The sequence below is a fragment of the Colias philodice genome, chromosome 6, assembly GCF_061535455.1.
Source record: "Colias philodice isolate Cphi_HAF_F1 chromosome 6, ilColPhil1 Martin Lab GWU primary, whole genome shotgun sequence".
In the NCBI taxonomy this organism is placed as follows: Eukaryota; Metazoa; Arthropoda; class Insecta; order Lepidoptera; family Pieridae; genus Colias; species Colias philodice.
The window spans coordinates 12,816,876-12,841,827 of record NC_143091.1 but is presented as its reverse complement, the minus strand read 5'-3'; the positions used below and the strand labels follow the sequence as shown (position 1 = coordinate 12,841,827).

The following is a 24,952-nucleotide window of genomic DNA, read 5'->3' as shown; positions in this document are numbered from 1 at the left end:
ATCTCTAAATATACTGTCTTGTTTATTTATTACTTTTAAAATAAGTAAATTAAAAATAAATTTTCTGACAATTGCGACATTTTATAATATTCAATAACAAGGTTATATTGACATGTGCGTTTTACTTCAATCGCGCGTAAAGGTTACACGCACACACTTTTTTTTTTCTGTTGTATTTGTTTTTGTCAGGGTAAGGATAAGGAAGACTAACTTAAGAAGTTTGCGTCAATAATAAAATAATAAATAAAATAAAATTTCGCGCTCGGGCACGTCGCGTCGTGTACCCGTGTACCCGTGTAGGGTAGCGTGTCATGCGTAAAATGTTTTGCCATCTTTGATAGCACTAGTCGTTTTACTTCTATTAATTGTTTACTCAACCAACGCCCCTCGGACAGTGTCATCCAACAGACAAAAAATAATTTGGAAAATCCAAAAGTGCACGCCTCATAATTTTTTTTAATAAATATTTATTAATTATTATTTTTGTTTATTTAATAACAATTAAACCACATCGAATCAGACCCTGAAAAATGAAAGGGTTCTATTCCTGAGCATACTCAAGCGTAAGAGAAAAAAAAAGACTCGATTAGTAAAGTATTTCGGTCGCTATCGTGTTAACAAGAAAAAGGATCCGCACATACAGACACACGGACGTCCAAGACAGAACTTTTTTAAACTGTTTTTTAACTAGTTTAAATAACAAAAATGACATCAAAAATATCATGAACGTTAAAAATAGTGTTTTTTCTTAATATGTGTGTGTATGTATTATCTTACAAGTGCAATGTATGATACATAAAGACATTTTAAGTTTGAAAAATCAGATGTTTTGCGCGAAGTGACAGTAGTACCCACCTCAACGCTTCGCTTATGAGGCGTGCAAAAATCCATATTATTGCAAATTATATTAGTTTTGTTTAGCTCTTAGGATAAGTGTTATTGGCTTGTTTCCTGGCCCAAGTCTCGGACGGACCATTCGAATCCCCTCACGTTCTCCGTCCCTTATATTTTTATTGACCGCCTCAGCTTGAGAAAATGGCCGTCAGTGGAAAACAAGACCGATTTAAATCGTTCTAGATCTTTTTAAAATACTTTTGCATAATTTATATTGTGATTTAAGATACCGATCATTCTTTGTTTCTATTACTTTCTGAAAATTTCGAAACACGTTATCATGAACATAATATAAGAAATTTTCTTGAAGACCCTAACGTTGTAATAATTGTTCTATACATCGAATCGCAAGGTGGTAGTAGTAGTAGGTAAAGATAACAGCGTAAAAAATGCGTAGGCTTTAAGGTGATGAATTAATTTTTCTAACATTTACGGCCCTTTTTAAACCTTCGTAATTTTTATATTATTAAAGTTGTCGTGATGAAAATTCTTGACAAGAAAGTTCAATAGTAACACAATACGTCTACCGTTTTAGAAACATGATTCCATGATATTTTCTCGATAGAAAAAAAATACAAAGTTCTCATTGTTATTTTTTTTTAATCTCTGGCATCTTCAAAATAACAAACGTAAAGTTACGACTTTTTGGATATTAACTATAAAATATACAACCTATTCGTCTACCGATTTAGAATTTTGAAATATGCGATGGTTTTGAAATAAACAAGAAATACTTGAAATTAGCGCGCGACCAGCCAATATAGCGAGAGCCGCCCTGTACCTTCCTACCCCGATCGCTGCACGAGTCATTCCCGCTACGGGGAACTTGTGTCGCTCGCGCAATCGCAAAGGGTGACAACACGATAAGATAAAATGGGACAATAAAGAAAATAAGAAGAAGAAACATAAAGGTTGGAGGAAAAAGAATGCTTACAATTGGAACAAATTAATGAAGTAAGTTGGTTTTATTTTAAATTTGATAATAATTGTATTATAGACGATGTTTGATATGTACCCCTGTTTTAAGTACATAACGAATGTGTAAGATTTTTTCATTTATAGCATAGATAATCTTTTCAGAAATCCGGAATCCAGAAGGAAAATAAACCCACTGATTGTTCACAATGTGAACCCACTCCTTCGTAAGTACCTTTATTCAGTCAAAAATGTATGTTATCAACGCTCTACTGGTTTTATCGCATGATTCCATTTTTAGCAAAAAGCAACAAATTGCAAAGAAATAAAAAATCATGGTGAACTTAGTGGAAGTTTGGTGGACGTAATATGGAACAGGAGCTCATTGGAGTAGTATTATATTAAAAAAAATACGAAAAAATTTCAAGAATTACATTTCTTAGTAGGTGGTAGATAAGTATGTTGTATAAAGAATTTGATGTTGATATTTATTTTATTTATACTTACTACACCTGTTATGTACTGTGTATACACGCCTTAACTATTAGAGGATGCATGGGGCCACCCAAGAAGGACTTGCACCTGTTAGCAATTGCGACATCGCGCACACCTGCGATTCCAGAGAGTGTTGCGGCAATCATCGCCACCGCGACGCTGTAGCTGCTCCGCCGTGGACGACGAGCACTCTTTGTTCCAACATTGAACGGGAGGGACATAGTTTAAGTTAGGAATAATTTATCATGTAATTTTTTTACAATAAATTATTAATAAGTAAATTTCGGTTTTTTTTGCGCCTTCGCGGGTCGGTCAATATAATTGGCGCAGTCTTGTGGATAATCCTTGAGAGCCGTCTCTCGGAACGCGAAACTACAAGCATCGAGTATCGCTATTCCATCGGAGGGACGACGACGGGGATCCAGAACCTACACCGTTGGCCGCCGCAACGCGAAGGGTATCCAAACATTGATACTGCAGGAAAGGCCGAAATGAAAATCCTGTAAGTACACTAATTCTCTTAGTGTCTTGCCACTCCTAGATTGTAAGTTTTCCTAGATTACCCATTCACGGGAACCGAGGAACTGTAGTGCGTAGGCTTAAAATATATTAATTCATCGAGAATTAATTGTAGAATTTTACAAAATCAATTTGTAAAATTCAAATATATAGATATTAGGTTGATAAAAGATTAATAAATTTAAATATTAATTAATTACGAATTGATTAATTTTCGAATTTTACTAATTAATTCATTTTATAATTCAAATATATTAGGTAAAGATTATTAATTTTTTATATTAGTTTAACGAAGTAAATAAATTTAATTAAATTTAATATATTTTATATAGGTAATACAGATATTTAAAATGTCAGATTTGGATAAAATTTTTAATGCACTTAGGCTTTTGCCAGAATTTGATGGTAATGTTAACGTTTTAACACGATTTATACATTTAAGTGACCAATTAGCTGAGGAATTTATAGATAAAGACCCCGGAAATACTTTAAAAACTGCCGCGTTATGTAATGGTATTTTAAATAAAGTTACTGGGCCCGCAGCCCGAGTTATTAATGCAAATGGTATACCTACTACTTGGCACGGTATTAGAAGCGTATTAGTTAATAACTTTTCTGACCATAGAGATGAGACCGCCCTTTATAACGATTTAGCCTTATTAACGCAAGGTCGTAGCTCTCCTCAAGAGTTCTATGAAAGATGTCAGCATCTTTTTAGTACCATAATGACGTATATAGCATTACATGAAACAGTCGTTACTACTCGTGAGGCAAAAAGGGACCTGTATCAAAAATTAACACTACAGGCTTTCCTACGTGGTTTAAGAGATCCGTTAGGCTCACGCATACGTTGCATGCGCCCCGCAACCATTGAAAAGGCATTAGAATACGTTAATGAAGAACAAAGCACTTTATACCTTCAACAACGTAATGAAACTTTTGATAGGAAACCCCACGTACCTTTTAGAATGCCATACTCGCATGAACCGTTTTATAGACATAATGATTTTAGTGAAATACATTCGTTTAGACCGCAATTTAAGCCATCAAATTTTAATCAACCGCAAGGACCAGCACGTCCAACTCGTACTATGCAAATTTTTCGCGCTGCACCCCCTAACTATAACCCGCAGAGCAATACGTTCAGATTACAGCCTCAACATCCCGCGCAACCGAAACCGCATCCTATGAGTGGCGTTAGCCATTACTCGACAAAGACTTTACCACCGACACCTTTTGCACGCGCTCATGATTGGTCAAAATTTGGTAATCCACCCCCGAGTAATTATTTTAAGACTAGGGAGATGAATCATAATGAATATCTAGATGAAGATTATTACTGTACCGATTTATATCCTTATGAAGATGACTATTATAATAATGAATATTACTGTACGGAATATGATCCCTATGTACATTACGAACAGACAGACGCACCTGAAAATTTTGTTGAAACGGGTGACGTACGTTCAGAACACGATCAGGATTTTCAGAATCCACCAAAGGTTAGAAAAACCAAAATAGAATTAAATCTACACACGCAACGTCAACTTCCTTATATTCAAATTCATAATCCTCCACTTAAATTGTTAATTGATACTGGAGCTAACCAATCTTTTCTTAGCCCTGATGCAGTACAGAGATATTTTCCTGACGTTACTCTTAATTATGATCCCTTTGAAGTAAGTAATGTTCATGCTGTAACACGTAATAATTATTCTATAACATTACCTAGTTTTCCTGAATTTAATGACCCTGACGATATCACATTTTTCGTTTATAAATTTCACAATTATTTCGACGGCTTAATAGGTTCAGATTTGTTAGATAAATGGGAAGCATCCATTAATTATAAAACTAAAACTTTAAATACTTGCAATGCTACGAATCGGTTATTAGTATATGACTCACGGAACGCTAATCTTTATGAGGACGTCATACCCGCAGGAAGTAGTAAATTAGTTAGATTACCCGTAGATGTTGAGAATGGAGACGCTATTATACCGGAACAAATTATATGTAATTGTCATATTTCTGAATGTTTAACGAAGGCGAAAAGCAATCGCGCTATCGTGGAAATTTCTAATCCAACTCGTAATGATGTAATTTTTTCAATGGATCGACCGGTATGTGCCGAGGTTTATAATAACGAGTGCACGCGCACCAAACGTTCGTCCGACCGTGTGAAACAGGTATTATCTCGCTTGCGTACTGATCACTTAAATAATGAGGAACGTTTAAATTTAGAGTCATTATGTACACAGTATGCGGATGTATTTTATATAGAAGGAGAAAACTTAACATTTACGAATAAAATTAAACATTCTATTAGAACTAAGGATGAAATACCGGTTTATACGAAAAGTTATCGCTATCCATTTATTCATAGGCAGGAAGTACAAAATCAGATAAGTAAGATGTTAGAACAGGGTATTATTAGACCATCAGATTCAGCATGGAGCTCTCCTATTTGGGTGGTACCTAAAAAGGCAGATGCATCCGGCAAAGTTAAATGGCGTTTAGTTGTTGATTTTAGAAAGTTAAATGAGAAAACTTTGGATGACAAATATCCGATTCCTAATATCACAGATGTCTTACATAAATTGGGTAACTGTCAATACTTCACAACGCTAGATTTAGCAAGTGGGTTTTATCAAGTGGAAATGAACCCGGCTGACATTCCAAAAACTGCTTTTAGTGTAGAACATGGTCATTTTGAATTCTTAAGAATGCCCATGGGTCTAAAGAACAGTCCGTCTACTTTTCAAAGAGTTATGGATAATGTACTGAGAGAATTGCAAAATTCTATTTGTGTAGTCTACCTGGATGAAATAATAGTGTTTAGCACTTCTTTACAGGAGCATATCGTTAATCTTGGAAAAGTGTTTCAGAGATTGCGCGAATCCAACTTTAAAATACAGATGGATAAATCGGAATTTCTTAAACTCGAAACCGCGTATCTAGGTCACATTATTAGCAAAGATGGGATAAAGCCTAACCCAGATAAGATATCTGCCATCCAAAAGTATCCTCTTCCGAAAACTCCAACCGACATTAAACGATTTCTAGGTCTATTAGGTTATTATAGGAAATTCATACCAGATTTCGCTAAAATCACGAAACCCATGACACAATGCTTAAAAAAAGGTTCAAAGATAACATTTTCTAAAGATTACATTGAATGTTTCAATAGGTGTAAAACATTATTAATAAATGATCCAATTCTTCAGTATCCTGATTTCAATAAAGAATTTATTCTTACGACTGACGCGTCGAATTTAGCTATCGGTGCTGTACTCTCACAAGGCCCCGTTGGTTCCGATAAACCAATTGCGTACGCTTCACGTACACTTAATAGTAGCGAAATTAATTATAGCACGATTGAGAAGGAGCTATTAGCAATTGTCTGGGCAACGAAGTATTTCCGCCCTTACCTTTTTGGCCGTAAGTTTAAAATTATAACTGATCATAGACCCCTTCAATGGGTCATGAATTTAAAGGAACCTAATTCCCGTCTCACACGTTGGAGGCTCAAACTTAGCGAATACGATTACACCGTAATTTATAAGCAGGGAAAACAAAATTGTAACGCCGATGCTTTATCGCGAATTCAAATTAATAATGAGGAAACAGATTCTTTAGCGGTTAATCCAACAGAGACAAAACCTTCATTAATAAAAGGAAGTTCAGATACAATTAGTGGTCATTCCAATTCAATTAAGATTACTGCACATTCGAAATCAGATACTCTTAAAGCAAATTCCGACACCGTCACAGTTCATACTGACGCGGAGAACCCAATTCTAGATATCCCTATAACAGATGTACCGGCTGATTTACCTATTCATATCTATACTAAGAAGAAATATGGCGCTGTTGCTAAATTTAGGCTTAAGAGGGTACCTAAATTGTTACAGAATCCTTCCTCTGATCCTGTGCCTGATTCAAGCGGAGGATCCCACCCTGAGTAGCTTGGATGATGGACCCGGTATACTACCATTTAATATTGGAACTGCAAGAATTGTCACTCATTATCATTCATTTTTGCAAATTATTAATTTAAAAGATATTCGCGATAGTATAACCATAGTAAAGGATCAATTAAATTCATTAACACCTAATTTGCACGATAGATTATTTTCGCTATATAATTCACATATCGAACACTTACATTATAAGATTATTAAATTATCAAATCAGTTAGAAAATTTTGAACCCAATCGCAAAAAGAGAGGTCTCATAGATGGTTTAGGTTCAGTAATAAAAAGTATTTCTGGTAACCTAGACTATACGGATGCAATTAAATATGATACCGCAATTAAATTATTACAAAATAATGAAAATAGATTGGTCACAGAAATGAATAATCATATAAGCCTCAGTAAAGATTGGATAAACCAACAATCTGACATTTTAAACAACTTAATTAAAAATCAGGAAAAAATTGAAATAGCTATAAATGATTTAAAGGAAAATAATTTAAACATTACTATATACATCGATTTAATTCAACGCGTAGCAATTTTATCAGATAACATTGATGATATATCTGAGGAATTACATAGATTAGAAAATTTATTAGGTTTTATTCGTGCGAAAAGTACGCATCATCTTATGTTCAATTCAAATTCACTAAAAGAAATGTTAAATAAATTAAACAAATTTTATGGCAAAGCTCAAATCCCTCAAGTTAATTATAGAGAATATTTTGATTTAGTTAAACTAGGCTATTATTATAGTAATAGAAATATAGTTATAGTTTTTATGTTCCCGGTTGTCCTTCCTGCTACCTTTGAATTATTTAAATTATCCATAGTTCCTAATAAAGATAGTAAAGTCCTAATTCCACCCTATCCTTTTGTGGCAATTCACGACGAGGATTTTATGTACATGGAGGCAGAATGCCCGAAGTCTGGCCTAGGGTATCTATGTGAGGACAAGCTGAACCATCATCGATCCAAAAATGACTGCGTGTATCACCTTATTACCACGCAACGAGTCGTCGCATCTTGTCTCTTCACGCCTGTGGAGCTCGGAGCACCCGCACTAGAAAAATTAGACGACGCCCACTACGTCATTAGTTTCCCCAAGCCATCAAAAATTCACCTATCATGCTCGCAAGATCAATATGACGTCATTAAAGGAAGCTACTTAGCCACAATACCCAAAAACTGCATTCTTCAAACGGAGGCTTTCAAGATAGTCAATCGAGAAGACCATATCAAAGGACAGATAATGAAAATTGCAAACCTGCCAGATTCCAGCCAATATAATACAGATGAAGAAGTTCTGAAGTTGAATTCGATAAATTTGGATAAATTACACGCTAGTAACAGAGCTATATCAAGGGAAATGCCTATCAGTACCAACAACGGATACGAGATTCTCTATATGCAGCCTTCCATAATACCGATATATGTTATATTAATAATGAGTGCAGTTTCCCTAGTGACATGGTACGTCGTACGGAGAGTGCGTACATCAAAACCTAAAACTACGAGTGTTCATGGTAATCAAAAAGAAGAAATAGAGCATCAATCGGCGGAGTGTGAAATTTCAGCGATATTAACGAGCCTTGCCCGCCAATAATCGCTGAACTTCAGGAGGGAGGTGTTATGTACTGTGTATACACGCCTTAACTATTAGAGGATGCATGGGGCCACCCAAGAAGGACTTGCACCTGTTAGCAATTGCGACATCGCGCACACCTGCGATTCCAGAGAGTGTTGCGGCAATCATCGCCACCGCGACGCTGTAGCTGCTCCGCCGTGGACGACGAGCACTCTTTGTTCCAACATTGAACGGGAGGGACATAGTTTAAGTTAGGAATAATTTATCATGTAATTTTTTTACAATAAATTATTAATAAGTAAATTTCGGTTTTTTTTGCGCCTTCGCGGGTCGGTCAATATAATTCACCTGTGCGGGAAATTGCTTAGTAATAAAACAGGTTTATATTCATATTTACATAGTAATGTGAGTTTTCATTTCGAAAAATTTTGTGTAAGTATATTAAATTGAGTTCCTGGGTGATCTGGAAACACAATTGGGCCCGGAAGATGGCGCTACAGTCACTCCTCCTAATCACATGAACCGATTTAGATGAATATTTGTGTGCACATTTCATTGTTGTGGGATGATTGGTTGATTCGTTTTCACATTAGCTAATATTATGTATTTTTTGTAAACTTAATTTAATGTTTATAATACATTATTATTGGTACATATAAATAAACCAGTGTTCGTCTCACATTGCTGTACCTGCCTACCTACCCTATCAGGGCCTAACTTTGTTCTGGCTATTTTATTTTGATTATTTGTAATGAATAATTACAATTATAATAGAGTGCAAAAAATAAATAAATGCGTCAATATATTTTGTGTTTTTTTTTAAACAATTTTTTTATTTAAAAAAATATCATTCCGACCGCGGCTTTGCCCGCGTGGAATTAGGTTATATCGTGAATCCTGTTTTATCCCACAGAAGTGTTCAGTTCGGATAAAAAGTATCCTATGTGTAAATCCAGGCAATTAGCTATATTTTATCAAAATTGGTAATGTAGTCTTGACGTGATTAAGTAACAACTAACAAAAAAATATACAAATTAACATCCAAAGTTTCGCATCAGTTTTAATGTATTAGTGATATCTTCCACTCTTGACTTTGACTGAGAAGAATTAGGGTTTATAACTTCTTCCAGAAATAGTACCTTTCATTTCTGGGCATGATGTAATATCTACGTCAGCATCAAATCAATTCAGTAGTCCGCGTTATTGAGTACCATTTCATTTTTTCAGAGTAACAATATTTTTTGTTATTTTAAAGATTATTTATAACCTCTATTATTTTGTAATAAAGTAAACATTACGAAATAATAATAATTATTAATAATGTCTAAGTAGTTGTTAAAAAGAAGATTATTTATTTATAAGCAAGAAAATAAAACCAATAAATCAACAATTAAATAAATGTATAACAATATTATAACTGTGTGACGACTCCATACATGTTTGTCCCGAGTCGGCCAGCGGCAGCGCGGCGAGTTTGCAAGAATGACTTCGCGCACACCCGCGTTCGCGATAGCGAGCTATTAGACTCCGCCCGCCAAGCAGTGGATTTTTTTTTGTGTATCGTCTATAAAAGCTTGTATGATAAAAAGTCTTCATTAAAATATGATAGTGTTCCTCATTTCTATAAAAAAAACTGTAACTGTGTTTTAGAACCAATAGTAAGAATAGATCTCCAAACACTTGTGTTATGCACAAGGGCGATGTGCCAACAAAGCTGTAAACAAAATCAGCCGTGAACTTCCAAGCTCCATATCGACCTTTACGATTGTGTCTATACAGAACACGGGCTTTTCTCTTACATTAGTCGTGTTTGTGATTTAATGGATTCCATCAAAAGTTAATGCCCCGGTATCGGACGAATTCCGTTCCCGATTGAAATGTGATCGTTCGGAAACACCTACAAGCTCCTGATATTTATCTTTTCATTCGGATTCAAAGGAATTTAAAAGTCATACATTCATTTCAATTTAATTGACTACGCTTTTGAAGCTCTGCGTCGCGTCGGTTGATTTTGCACATTTTGATGTTTTACAGTTCTGTTTTTCTATGGACGGATTTCATTTTAATAGAATATCGCAAATCATCAAAATATTAATCGTTGAGGCAAATATTTACATAATTTTATTTGTTTACATTAAAATTGAACAAAGAATAATTTAAAGTATATACTTAAATGTATTTTGTATTATATAAATTTGAAAGTAAATTCAATCGATCGATACAGTCTAGAACGGATAAAAGTTATTATAAGTTCCCATTATTTATTTACGTTTAGTACCTATGCCTATAAAATATTGTAAATACTACACTTACGTTACCAATATTCGATCCCACCCACAAAGGTTTCGATATAAAATTCAGGCAAGCACTATCGAAGTACACAAAGACCCTTTCCTTACTTACTCGTATTTGAATATCAATCGTTGTGAGCGTAAGTTTTCAAATGAGAAGAAATGGACTCAATTATGGACGACGCCTCCCTGGGGCTGAAGCCTCCTATTGCGATATCATCCCTAGGGCTTTAATGTTCTTTGATTTCTACAGATATATATTTGATGTATGTTATGTGGTATGTAAATGTGTATAATATAAGTAGTGTTATGTGTAAGGCTATTTGATAAATGATTACATAGTTCAAAGAATGCATACAATAACGAATGGACAGAATGCTGCCCTTTTGCTTGCTCTGACAAAGGTACTAGAGCAATTAAAAATTATTTAATTTATGAATACACGCGTAAAATCAAACACAAGAGAATGATTGAGATCTCGTCATTTCAACGTGTTATCTTCCTGATCCTTGTTACATATTTTAACCAACTATAAACTTATGTGTTTATATTCAATTCGTCGATGACCGTAAGGAAAATAAAACCGGCCAAGTGCGAGTCGGGCTCGCGCACAAAGGGTTCCGTAGCAGCAAATATAATAAATTACAGTTAAATCAACCTATCTCAAAAACTATAAGAGATACTTTGATCAAACCAAAAATCGTTGAAAGAGTTAATTAGCATGCATCACCTCTATTTTTTTTAGAATTTTATACCCCGTAGTTATAAAAATAGAGGGGGGGGGACATACTTTTTACGACTTTGAGAGCTGATATCTCAAAAACCGTTCACTTTAAGAAAAATGTTTTTTAGAAAACTTTATATCATTTTAAAAGACCTTTCCATTGATACCCCACACGGGTATGTACATCGAAAAAAAAAATTTCATCCCTCAGTTACATGTATGGGGGGCCCCACCCCCAATTCTTTTTTTTACTATTTAGTGTCATATTTTTGTAGCGGTTCATACAACACATATTCCCATCAAATTTCATCACTGTAGTACTTATAGTTTCCGAGTAAATCGGCTGTGACAGACGGACAGACGGACAGACGGACAGACGGACATGACGAAACTATAAGGGTTCCGTTTTTGCCATTTTGGCTACGGAACCCTAAAAAAAGACGTGTGGCACTCGGGGACTGCCGCGGTAAAGCTATTGCATAGCATGCCTTCAAGGCACACCTCCGAGCCCGTCGGAGTGGGGAGCGTGAGGTTTTTTCGTTACGGAATTTCTCGATTCGGTCCCCGCGCTCAAGGCCCGCGATAGAAGCTATGCAATAGCTAAAAATATTTAAATATAAATAAGTACAATATATTTTGTGGATGTCTCTGAAACTGTATAATAATAATAATATCTCGGGCATTAATTAACATGACCAGGAAAGTCATATCTAAACAACAAGGAAATATCATTAGTTTCAGCAACTATGTGTTTGGCGAGGATTAATTAATCTAGTTTTAAATAAATGTAGGTATATGTTATTTTTATTTGTGGTATGAAATATATATACATATATAAAAGACTCTATACATATTTCGGTGTTGTTTAAAGGACTAATAACAAGGAAAAGAGCATTTGAAAAAAATTCTTTATAAAAAGTGCGTCCTACTTTTTCTTTTCGTTTTATTATTCTATTTTTTTAAAGCCTAACATTTTTTAAAATAATTTATTTTTTAACATTTTATTTTAAAAAACAATCTACAAATAACAATCAACGAATAAACACTAAGTTCGTTCACCGTCTCATCAGATTAAAATCAATTCAATGCAACTAATGAGAGACTATATTGCCAAGTGTTTACAGATGTTCTACGAAATCAAACAATGCGTTAATCTCCGTTCAAATTTGAATTTATTTTACAATTAATTCACTATTGAATCGAAAATATGAGGTTAACGACTGGATAAAATAAATTCATCATTTTTGTTCATCTATCTTTGTGAAAAACGTAATACTTGTAAGGAAAAGCGTCACAGAGTGAAAGACAAACATAAAAGCATAATTAGGTTATCTAAATAGATACAGTATAACACAATTATTGATATTTGGCTTGCTTGTTTAAAGTTTTATTATTTTAATAACATTGATATTCATAATTATTAATGTTGAGCAATTTCGTAATACTAAGACATTTTTCCTTATTGTTACCAAATAAAGTCCATTATTAACAGTGACCGCGATTCTTCATGCGATTCATATGTTTATAAAGTTATATTTTACTAGCCGCGCCCCGCGGTTTCACACGCGTGGCTCCGCTCCTGTTGGGCTTAGCGTGATGATATATAGCCTATAGCCTTCCTCGATAAATGGGCTATCTAACACCGAAATAATTTTTCAAATCGGACCAGTAGTTCCTGAGATTTGCACGTTCAAAGAAACAAACTCTTCAGCTTTATTATATTACTATAGATGTAAATCCGTATTTAATCGATCTATTATCTAATGTAGGTTCGTAATGTACAACTTGAGCGGTATTTAATCAAGCGTAATGAAGTTCTCTGCCTTGTAACATGTTTATCTTCAGATAAGTTTCAAATTACAAAGGGGATACGAGAATGTATGTCTTTTCGAGTAAACACTGCGAACTGATGAGCTACCTTGAATAAAGCTATCTTTCTTGGAAAGACACATTATATATTTTATATTATTTTATTGATACCTAAAAGGAGAAGTTTAAAGTTGCTGATATCTGGAATTTACTTATTTCTTTGGCATCTGTTTTCTAGAATGTACAACTGTACTTTTTATGGAGAGTGTGGCCCCGGGTTATGGAAACTACGGAATCAACCTGAACCAAATCAAATAAATAGCAAAATCTTTCAAAGTTGTCCGCTTGTTGCACCGAGAAATACAAGGAAACGAGATGATATCATAGAGCATGAATGTCTTAATTAATTGGCATATCAGTAAAGTACACAGATTACCTAATTAATTGCAAATATATTTTATAAAAAAAAATATGCTATAAGATGGCTATAAGGTATTGACTACCCTAAATTATATTAGAATTTCCAAGTTCCATTTTTATAATGAAATGTGTCCGTGTATTATCGCTTTACCAAATATAGACGTAACATGATATACAATTTTCATGACGCTCAAGGAAAATTACGCCTATATATACAATTATACAAAATTAACAAACTTCATTCCTCACTGTGTATTCATTCGCTATTCAAAATGAATACGCTCGCATTATTTTTCATAGCTTGTGTATCTCTAATAACCGCCGAACCGAACGAAACTGACTTTCAACATGAAATTGAGAATCTCAAACAAATCCAGGACAGAACCGGACTAAACATTGATAACATGTATGTAATAGACTTCCCAGTATATCATGTGAAGGAAGAAGATATTAGAGTGTCTTTCGAGGATGGATTCATCAAAATGAAAGTATACAGCAACGGTGCGTTGATGTCCACGGAAGTTTTTAAAGCGCCACAAAATACAATCGACCCATACTGGACATATAAAGACGGCACTGTTACAGTGCACTTGCCTGTCTTCAGGAATGAAGATTTAGAAATCCCTGAGACCGTCGAGAAAGAAACCAAAGAAGACAGCACTGTGCAATATTAAGTTCTATTTTGGTAACTTATAGTTAAATATTATATGAAACTTGCAGTTCAGAACCCGTTAGTCTTTACGATGAATAATTACGCTTAATTTGAAATCTTAATTAAATACCAAACCATTCTTTACAATACTGAAACAAGTCAAAGAAGTGTTATTACATCATATTAAATTACTTCTGATGTAAGTATAGATTTAATATAACACAATAATTACATTTTACTCATGCTTTGGGGTTTTATTTATTCCAATTACCTCTAAACCTGTAGTAAGTTTGTAAAGCAAATTCTTTTTAATTAACACGTTCAAGACGGGGCTCGATTTTGGCTACTTATCGTTGGGCCGGCATAGGGCTTACAAGACCTTTTGGTGAACTTCATTTACGGCCGGCATCAGGTGGAAAGGACCTGTTACACCTTTTGACATTAAAATCAAATGTGTCATAAAGTTGAAGACTTTTTTGAATATTCTTTCTTGAAATGTATTGTTATTGAATCACTGCATAACAACATTAGACCCGTTTTTGAAAAAAATATCATTAAAGGAGGTTAAATTAGTAGTAAAATTATAGGATCTTATACACCTGATCCCGGCACTAGTGAATATAATTGCTAGTGATGTCAAATGAATCGACTATATAATTAAAAAAAATCTATTTATTTTTACCTCAAAAACAGTATGCGCTTCATTATAACAGTTATGACAATACGAGGGTGAATCAAAAGGTTCTTGGAATCACTATAAAAATGTAAAATCTATTTTCCAAAAATTATTCTATGTTGTAAAATTTTTTTTTCTAACTATCAAAAATCTCAACCACGGCTACCATTGCCGCATCATAATCGTAAAATTTTGTTAGATATATAATAATAGATATCAATACAATATCGCAACGTCTAATTATTATGCACATCACTAATTAACTGACCTGTCACCAAGGGCCGGCTATCGGGTTATCAGGCATCGGGTCTTTTAGATCCGATATCCGTCCTGCAAGGACAAAATTTCTTTGCAGGCCGTATCAGGTCTTTAAGATCCGATACAATATTTTTCCTTTTATGGGTACTATTTAGTGGCAGAATACCAGTCAATGTATCTGTCACACTCTCACTACAAAAAATCCTAAAGTAAACTACCCCGGCCCATGCGATAGCAATAGAAATCTCTCTCCGGCCCGCGCGAATAGTTCACTTCAGGTGTTTTCGACCCGATGCCGTACTGAACGTGTTAAAAAAAGCTATCGTGTGTTTATTTTTTAAAAAATATATAAATAGATAGGTAATATGTATGTATAAACTTGTATATTTTACAGTATTGGAGACGATTTTATTTTAGACAAAGTGGTTAAAGCCGCGGGCGGAAAGCTAGTCTAATATAAAATGAATTTGCTTGTGGTTCTCACTTGCCGTTAGCCAATTTTGTGTTAATTTTAGAGTTGAAAATTCATTATCCTCATATTAAAAGCAAGTCAATATATTATATTATTTTCTCGGTATACAGAATCGATTCACCTCAGACAATATCAATCATACAAGCCAACACTGAAGACGGATTATAAATCATTGTATATTTACCACTGAGATTATTTTTTATGTAAACATTGAAAATGCCTTAATAATCTCCTGTATCTGTATTCATGGAAAAGATATATTGTAGAATATTTCGTAAAGAAATAAGTAAGATTTTTCAAAGAAACATCGATATGTACGAAGAACTAAATTTCTAACGAGGTAGAGTTATAAGTTTGGTTAAATTGGATAATGTAATAAGAATAAAATGTTTGCCCAGGATATCTGGAAGTTCTTAAAGGATTCTATTCAGTCTTTATAGGCACTAATTTAACTAATAAAAGTTAATGCAGTGATATGATCAGAGTCTCCTTGACTCAAATCTTTTCAAAGCTGACGGCAGCGGAGAAACTTCTGCGAAGAAATAAACTTATTTTTATTAGCCCCAGTGTACACTGTCACTGATCGCGATACAAATCTTATATCGCTTGATGGGGTAAGAAAAACTATTCTAGACTCTTTGGTAATAAATAACTTAGGTACATTTTATCAAGGCTATAATAAAGGTATGTATGAAAAAGTGGTCCTCAAGGAAAGAATCTCATTGAAGAAAAGGTCTCATTGTATGAAACTTTAATAGGACCATTAATAAAGCACTTACTCTTCTTCTTCATTTTGTACAAAGACATTGCACCGGTTTAAAAAATTTGAATTCATGACTTAAATACTTAAATACTAAGTCTTCAACATAATAAGTTTGTTTTTTTTTTTCTAATAAAGAAATATTTAACACTAGCTATAATACTGACCACACACTCCATGGGGACAGGAGTTTCCCTCAAGTCGGTTATTGATAAAGTTTACTACGTGCGCCGCTTGCCAAAATACTCTCATTTTAATATTCTCACACGACCTGGATACACTAATTAGCTATACGAGCTTACATGAGGATAATTTGGCACATTCTATTTACGGTCAAGTACGTGTTCGTCTTCTTAGAAGGCCTTTTTCTTAATTTCTAGTAGATCAAATAGAATAGAAAGGCAGATGAGACTGAGAGATTTGACACTTTAGGCACAAAATCTTTTTTTACCTTAAAAAGGATCCTGCCTCAGGCAGATAGAACATTTAGGCACGCTATAATACGCGATACCATTTGTTCTGTTTTGAAATCCTTTTGCTTTTCCTGTATGGGTAAGTTTATAAATAAAGATTTTCACATAACAACCATAATGTAATACAAAAAAGACACAAATTACCTCCATAAATTATTTAATTTAAGTTACATAATATTATAATAATTAACCACAGGAATAGTTCTGAATTTGTTTCATATCGTGAGTCTCGCATAAATTAAAAACAGGAAAACATTGGAACACGGAAAACCATCCTGTGACTAAGTATAAAATAATATTATACATTAATTTACCTCTTTTACTAATAATAGAATTTATTATTTTTTATCTTTTTTATTTCAGTATAACGCACGTTTAAGGATACATTAGGATTAGGCCATAATTATATTACAAGGTGAAAAATTAGTACATAATATAAATATATTTTAAACTATTTACTAAAATACCAGTAGGTATAGGTACATTCTGAAATATGTGTAACTAGGTTTCCGCCCGCGGCTTCGCCCGCGCAGTCAATGAAAAACCCGCATAGTTCCCGTTCCCGTGGGATTTCCGGGATTGCGTCATTTTCCCGGGATAAAAAGTAGCCTATGTCCTTTCTCGGGTATCAAAATATCTCCATCCAAATTTCATGAAAATTGGTTCAGTAGTTTAGGCGTGATTGAGTAACAGACAGACAGACAGAGTTACTTTCGCATTTATAATATTAGTATGGATTAGCTCCAACTTTTCAAAATCGAATGTTCGAATAATTTTAACCCCATTTTCTAAGTACAATAACTTAATTTTAATATTCTCGTAGAAGGGCTAACTATCAAGATGTCTGTAATCTAGCTGGACAATTTAGTAATGAATTTCATATTATAATAATTTTACGGTACCTATAATGGCAATAAATCAACACGATAAAATTAAGTTTTCATTTTGGCAACGCAATGTGAGGGTGAGTTTTATGGGGCTTTTAATATTTCCTTTTTATAGCCTTCACAAGTTAACGATTTACATTGGAATTTTTTTATGATCCGCCAATATCGGTTTTATATTATTATGGAACATCTATCACTAGGCACCTACATTGTTGATAAATGATAGCTGACTCATATGAAATCGGTTTGTTTTATGCCGAATTTCTTTAAAAACTCTTTTCAGCCTGATTGAACAATAACAAAAGGATGGTAGCTTGATGAAAAAAACAAAAATACATACTGTAACTTAGTGACTGAATCTTAGAGACCTAATATCTCATATCTGACTTCATAAATCATCATTGGAAGCGTTTTAATATTAGGTACCTAACTATATTATAATATTATTATGTATGTAGGTAATTAGGTATTATTATCTATCGCGAGCCTTTTTGTTTGAAAATATATTTTTTATTCAAGTTGTCGATAAAAATAACGACCTCTTTACGAGGCTCGTTATTAATTACTAGCAATGCCCTGCGGTTTCACCCGCATAGATAGCGATATCGTTACAGTGAAAAGTCTACTATAGGTCGGACTATAGGTTTAATTTTTAATCACATGAAAATCACCTTTACCCCGTCCCGCACTACGGCCTTTTTTTTTTTGTTTTAGTGGGGAAATCTTTCATAGATACCCACGGCCTCCCGGGGAGGGGCCGTGGGTTATGTCGGATTCCTACCGACCAAAACCCCACTGTGTTCCGTCAAGACGCATATTGGTAGAATTCCTCCGTGACCCCCGCACTACGGCCTGCTCGAACAGTATACCTACTATTTTCTGTAGATTGACACTTTTAAATTCGTTATATCTTTTGAATGGAATATCCAATTCTTTTCATTTAAAAAGTATTTTGCTGGTATTGAAACAGTCTATAATAAAACATCATTTAATGGGATAAGGATTAATATATGTGTATGGATAACATGGTTTGATTACTGTCGGCACTTCTATTTACTTTGAAAACGTAAAAAAGTTGTTGTAGTAACATAACTACTGAAGATGGACATATGGTATCGCGGACTTTCTTGTAGATATTGATCCATTCTATAATACTGTAGAACATTTTTTTGTTCTATCTTCAATAGATTCCGCAGCGCACGCGATGACAGAAGTTTTATTGAGGATTTTTTTACACTTTGGGTTACATTATTGCATTTTTGGTAAGGATCTCTAATTTTTTTGAAAATGCAATATAGCCTATGTTGCTCAGTAAAGATGCAGCTTTCTAATGGTGAAAGAATTTTTGAAATCGGTCCAGTAGTTTTTGCGTGAAAACCATACATACATACATACTTACATACATACTTACAAACTTTTCCTCTTTATAATATTAGTATAGATTGCGCCTGATAAAATTCTAAATTCAACAATTTTACAACAATAAGTATCTAAAGAACAGAAAACTTAACAATTTAATATTTGAATTTGTAGTCAAATATAATCTCAGTTGCACCATGAGTGCATATAGATACACATTACGTGACTTCTAACATCAGGAACTAATGAATAAGGTCTTCAAAAACTCATTAAGAACATAAAAAATGTTTGTAGAATGAAACTTACGGCGCACATTTCCTAAGTAAAGGGTAAAATAATAATTTGAAATCCTAATTTGTACATCAATTATGTTGAAAACTTAAAAAGGAAAAAAATATATTTAATGAATGTAGTTAACTATAATTTTATAATGTATTTTATCGCGGGCTTTGAGCGCGGGGACCGAATCGAGAAATTCCGTAACGAAAAAACCTCACTCTCACCTCCCCACTCCGACGGACACGGAGGTATGGCTTGAAGGCATGCTATGCAATAACTTTACCAATTACCGCGGCCGTGCCACACGTCTTTTTTTTACATCATAGGTACCTACATAAGGCAATAGACCGCGTGCAAAGTTGTACAAGAAGTGTACAAGTCTTATCTCAAGTTTTTGCAGTACCTAATCAAATCCTTTTTAATTTTTTTTTTATAACCCACTCGATAGGCTTTGAAATAAAAAAAAGATAAGATAGAATGGAAGAATCAATCATCACATCACTAAAAGATACCATATTAATTGATGTACAATTTAGGCATGAACAGCTGATGACCATGAACTATACCACACGTATAGTTTTCGACTATACCACAACTGTGACCACAAAATATATACGCTAGTATAGGTCTACCAGAATCTGATGGCATATTTATATTTTAAAAATAAAAGATTTTCATGTGGCAACTTTATTTGACAACTATCAAATTGGTTGTCAAATTATTGTGTTGATGATTAATTTTTAGGATTTTGTCTTCAAAATCTTCGAAATGTCGATAAAACCGCTGCGACCACAAGCAAGAGGTGTTGTTTACAATGTGTATAGAAAAACATTCGATGAAGAAGGGTCAAACACATCACAATTTTCAATTTTAAAGCGCGTGAAAGATTTTATTGCTAAGTTGGACTTACCCGTTTTGATACTTTAAATTAAAAATGTTATAAATAGGTAACTATAATTTTGTTTGTTAATTAAAATATAATTTTATGAAAACTTATTACAGGAGTTTCCATTCTTGGCTATTTGTCAAGTCCAAGGTGTACAAGTCAATTTTATAATGTGTTAATACTTACGAAAATAAACATGATTTTATTTTATTATTGTTTTATTTTATAAAAAATTATAAACAATCGTTAATTAATATAGTAAATAAGTTTTGATCTGCATTATCATTACATCCATATTTTCACATGCCATAATGATATACATATTATATTCAAAATATATAGGTATGTGTAAATACATAATATTATGTATTACCTTTAGAAAAGTAATATGTATATTATACATGTAATAAGTACCTACATAATATTACGTGGATATCTCATTATTAAATACAGTATTATCCACTTGTTTAATGTGACTAATGATATTGAGGACAAAATAAAAATACGCAGTATCAAAATCGTTCAGTCCATTTTCCCTAGGGTTGCATACTCAAAATTTTGATTTCCCTAATTGCCATCAGATTCTGGTTTACCTATAAATCATTAGATACAGTCTTCATGATACAGTGATTATCAATAACTTTATAAAATAGTGCTTAATGTAATAATTATCCTAAATAGTAAATACTATGGTAAATGTGTGTATTGCGTAGGTATTGTTGTTTAAGTTAATTTTAGAAAATTTTGTACACTGTGGTTGTACATTATTTATTTAATTGCTGTAATCATTACATTAAAATATATTATATATCATCTGTGAAATATAAAGTTATGTCAAATGTCAGCTGTCAATGTATGTGACTTAATGGTGACATATGAACAGCTGTTTTATGACAACCGACAGTTGACAAATCACAGTGGCAGTAGTTCACAACATAGTTCACAAGTTCACAACACTAAAAATAAATTAAAAGCAACAAAATAATAATATATGTATTGCAACAGTTTTATCATCTATCTTGTTAGTTAATAAACCATTTTCCTCTGTTTACTTTTTGTGATAAGATACCGTGATGCCGTAACTAGAGGTTGCAGTAATTCCGCGGCTTGTTTGTCACGACGTATAATTGCTTGATTTATATTTACATTTTACTTCCACGATGTCACTTAAAACTTTATTTTTAAGGTAAGCGGGCACATAGTATTTAAAGTTTCGATCTATATCTATTGATAATTTGATAAAATTTACATAAAACATATTGTAACATACGTAAATATATATACGTACACAATGCAAACATTCCATTTAAATATCTTTGCCAATGTTTGTTTAACATTTATATTTCAATCAGCTACATAATTATGCTCAACTGGTGATTTTGTCTTATATTCCAGAACAATTCTAAGACAGAACAATTTGATCAAATTTGCTCCGATTCTAGTCAGGAATCAATATGAAGAACATAGAAATTATAATAGATCTAGGTTTGGTAAAGCAACAGCAATTGTATTCAGTTCTGTGCTTGTTGGATCTGCTGTAAAAGGTATTCTAATTAATTATTAAACCTACTTTTTATTGAAACACTACCCCACATCTTGTTTTCACAAAACACAAAATTTAATAGTGCTCATTTTATTATTATGATTTGATTGATTTTAAAAATACAGTAAGATCATACAGACAATTATGTAGGCTTTATTTTATCCAGGTGCTAAGAGAAAAAAAAATCTGGTGCACATTTTTTAAATTTCTGAATATTGTATTTCATATAATAAAATCTCAATTGTTTACCTTTATAAAACCAAACTTTTAGCACAAATTTAATCCATAGCTTTCTAATACTAAACATATTATGTTATATGTAATTATTTCAGAGAAAATAGATAAGAAACAAAAAAATTCAAAAGAAGAGCTCATTGAAATAGGTGTGAAAAGACCAGACTTACCCACATATAGAGCTGAAGAAGTCAGCAAACATGCTGATAGGTAAATATTTTTACCCTACAACCACTAAAAATAAGATTTTCAGTGTGCCTATGAATTTTATATGATTCATAGTATGAATAGGGTATGGTTTTGTTGTTTTTAAATGATTTACTAGCTTTCCTCCCATGTAAAGTTAAATGAAAACCTGCATAGTTCTTGTTCCTGTAGGTTTGCCGGGATAAAACCTATCCTTTGTCATTTCTCAGGCCTTACTACTCAACAATATGTACCAAATCAGCTCATCGGTTTAAGTGTGAAGAAGAAATAAATAGACAGACAGTTATGTTAGCATTTATAATATTCGTAGGGATTAAAATAATTTTTTTCTCTGTAACTAATTTCTAAATAATTATCCATTAGATCAAGTTTCTGGGTCACATACAAACACGGTGTATATGACGTCACGGCGTTCCTCCCTTCACACCCTGGAGGGAAACAGATTCTGAATGCTGGAGGCTACAGTATTGAGCCCTTTTGGAATGTCTATGGCATGCATAGAACAAAGCAAGTGTACAATTTACTGGAGTCTTATAGAATTGGTAAGGTTTATTTTTCTGATATAAAATATTTGCAGTGATCATTCACAATGGGTTAATGCAAAAATGTTGCAATTGTTTAAAATATTTGAGGGTAAAATTGACAAAGACAGGACGCAAAGTTCTATCAGAATAATGAGTAAATATTAAAAGTGAATAGACTTATATTTCCTGAGATACAATGTTTCTATATGAGTGCATTGATTACTCCACTTATCGCCATGGCTAATTTTGTCAATCGTCATATATGCAATGTTTATTAATTCCATCAAACTGGGGACTTAGAAAATACAAAAAGTTTTTATCCCTAAACTTCTTTTTTTCTTTTTTAAGGTAATCTCCATGATGATGATGTAGTAGATCATTCTGATGATGAACTGTGGGCGCAAGAACCGCATAGAGACAAAAGACTTGTAGTCAAAACGGCTAAACCTTTTAATGCTGAGATACCGGCAGATGAACAAGTAGATAACTTCGACACGCCAAAGTAAATATCTTTAAAAATAATCAAGTAGTCAATTTTTACTTTAAAAAGTACCATTCATTTATTAAATTCGAAAATTGATTGAGCGAAAGATGTTATGAGAAAAAAGAAGAAATAAAACATTATAGAACAATGTCCATTCTACAGTTTTTGTTGGTATTATAAATATTAATAACATTGTCAACATAAGGCTGTATATGGTTTTAAGTTAGTGTTCTGTTATTTTATTTTATTTTTTTCATTAATATTTTCAGCGATCTATTTTACGTTCGCCAACACATGCCGGTTCCACCAATAGACCCGAGCAAGCACAAATTGAAGATACATATAAAAGGAGCTAAGAATAAAAGCTACGAATTCAGTCTGACACAGTTGGAGAAGCAGTTTAAAAAAGTTGAAGTGAGCGCTGCCTTAATGTGCGCGGGAAATAGACGCAGTGAAATGAATAAGGTATGTTTTTTTCCTTTAATCTTAAAAAAGTGTCAAAATTAAATATTTCGGGTATTAAAAAAGTTGTTTTGTTTCAATAAATACATTTTAATATAAAAAATGTTCTTGATGAAGTTTTTGATACAGTTGACATTAGCAATTTACTCTGCTTTCAATAAATTTATTAATAATTATAATAGGTAGTTACGTTTCAAATATAGCCTATTCTTTAAATTCTAGTAAATTATATCGTAGAGTTGAAATCATGTTACATATTGAATTATTATGTGCTATTTAAGAATAGGCGTACTACAAGGAGCTAACCTTGGACCGTAACATTTCCTTGCTTATGTTAATGAAATTTTTGACGATAGATATATACTGTTACATATTTGCTTAAAGAAATAGCTCACATTATAATAATTTCGCAGTATAATCACGGTTGCAGGTGAAACCAGTGAAAGGGTTGAGTTGGACGGTCGGTGCGATAAGCAACGCGACGTGGACGGGCGTGTATCTGCGAGACGTGCTGCTGTACTGTGGCGTGGATCCTAATGATACTGAGGGGAAGCATGTTATTGTAAGTTTGTAGTAATACTTATTTTTTGGAAAAAATATAGATGTGTATAAGTGTATTTTCTGAGATGCAATGTTTTAAATTTTTTAGTCTTAAGGAATGTTTTAAAAATGGTCATTTATACTAATATTATAAAGAAGAAGAGTTTGTTTGTTTGAACGCGCTAATCTCAAAAACTACTACTGGTCCGATTTGAAAAATTCTTTCGGTGTTGGATAGCCCATCTATCGAGGAAGGCTGTAGGCTATATATTATCATCATGCTAAGACCAACAGATGCGGAGCCACGCGGGTGAAACCTTTTTTTTAGTGAATCTAATATGTGAAATAATTGGGATGAAACCTTAAAAATTTGCATAGTCATGCTAATTTTCCTGTTTAAAATTTATTTTTTCTTTGTAAAGCTGGCGGGCGCGGACATAGACGCGACCGGCGAGCAGTTCAGCACGTCGATCCCGCTGCACATGGCGCTGGACCCGCTGGCGGACGTGCTGCTCGCGACGCGCATGAACGGCGCGCCGCTGCCGCCCGACCACGGGCACCCGCTGCGCGCGCTCGTGCCCGGCGCGCCCGCCGTGCGCAGCGTCAAGTGGCTGGGTG

General features: G+C 33.5%; 2 protein-coding genes and 1 long non-coding RNA gene across 5 annotated transcripts in view; all 3 read left to right on the top strand.

Moving 5' to 3' along the window:
• Nucleotides 1–1,761: 1,761 nt before the first annotated feature.
• LOC149488154 (uncharacterized) lies at nt 1,762–2,178 on the top strand. The gene is made up of 3 exons (XR_016315797.1): nt 1,762–1,848; nt 1,975–2,036; nt 2,111–2,178. It is a non-coding gene; the product is annotated as an uncharacterized LOC149488154 (long non-coding RNA).
• Nucleotides 2,179–2,329: 151 nt separating this feature from the next.
• On the top strand, nt 2,330–8,412 carry LOC149488153 (uncharacterized). Its single transcript, XM_089695832.1, has 2 exons — nt 2,330–2,806; nt 6,741–8,412. Exons 1-2 carry the CDS (start codon nt 2,796–2,798, stop codon nt 8,410–8,412), a joined length of 1,683 nt encoding a protein of 560 aa, XP_089551958.1. The 5' UTR covers nt 2,330–2,795.
• Nucleotides 8,413–21,258: 12,846 nt separating this feature from the next.
• Nucleotides 21,259–24,952, top strand: part of shop (sulfite oxidase) — a 73,492-nt gene continuing 69,798 nt past the window's right edge. For all 3 annotated transcript variants that reach the window (XR_016315798.1, XR_016315799.1, XM_089696883.1), the window contains exons 1-8: nt 21,259–21,526; nt 21,736–21,884; nt 22,216–22,327; nt 22,688–22,866; nt 23,197–23,350; nt 23,602–23,797; nt 24,225–24,356; nt 24,757–24,949. Coding sequence is in view for 1 of the 3 variants with exons in the window: in XM_089696883.1 (XP_089553009.1) it covers nt 21,501–21,526; nt 21,736–21,884; nt 22,216–22,327; nt 22,688–22,866; nt 23,197–23,350; nt 23,602–23,797; nt 24,225–24,356; nt 24,757–24,949 (1,141 nt within the window). In the remaining 2 variants the exon portion in view is untranslated. The remainder of the gene's footprint in view (nt 21,527–21,735; nt 21,885–22,215; nt 22,328–22,687; nt 22,867–23,196; nt 23,351–23,601; nt 23,798–24,224; nt 24,357–24,756; nt 24,950–24,952) is intronic.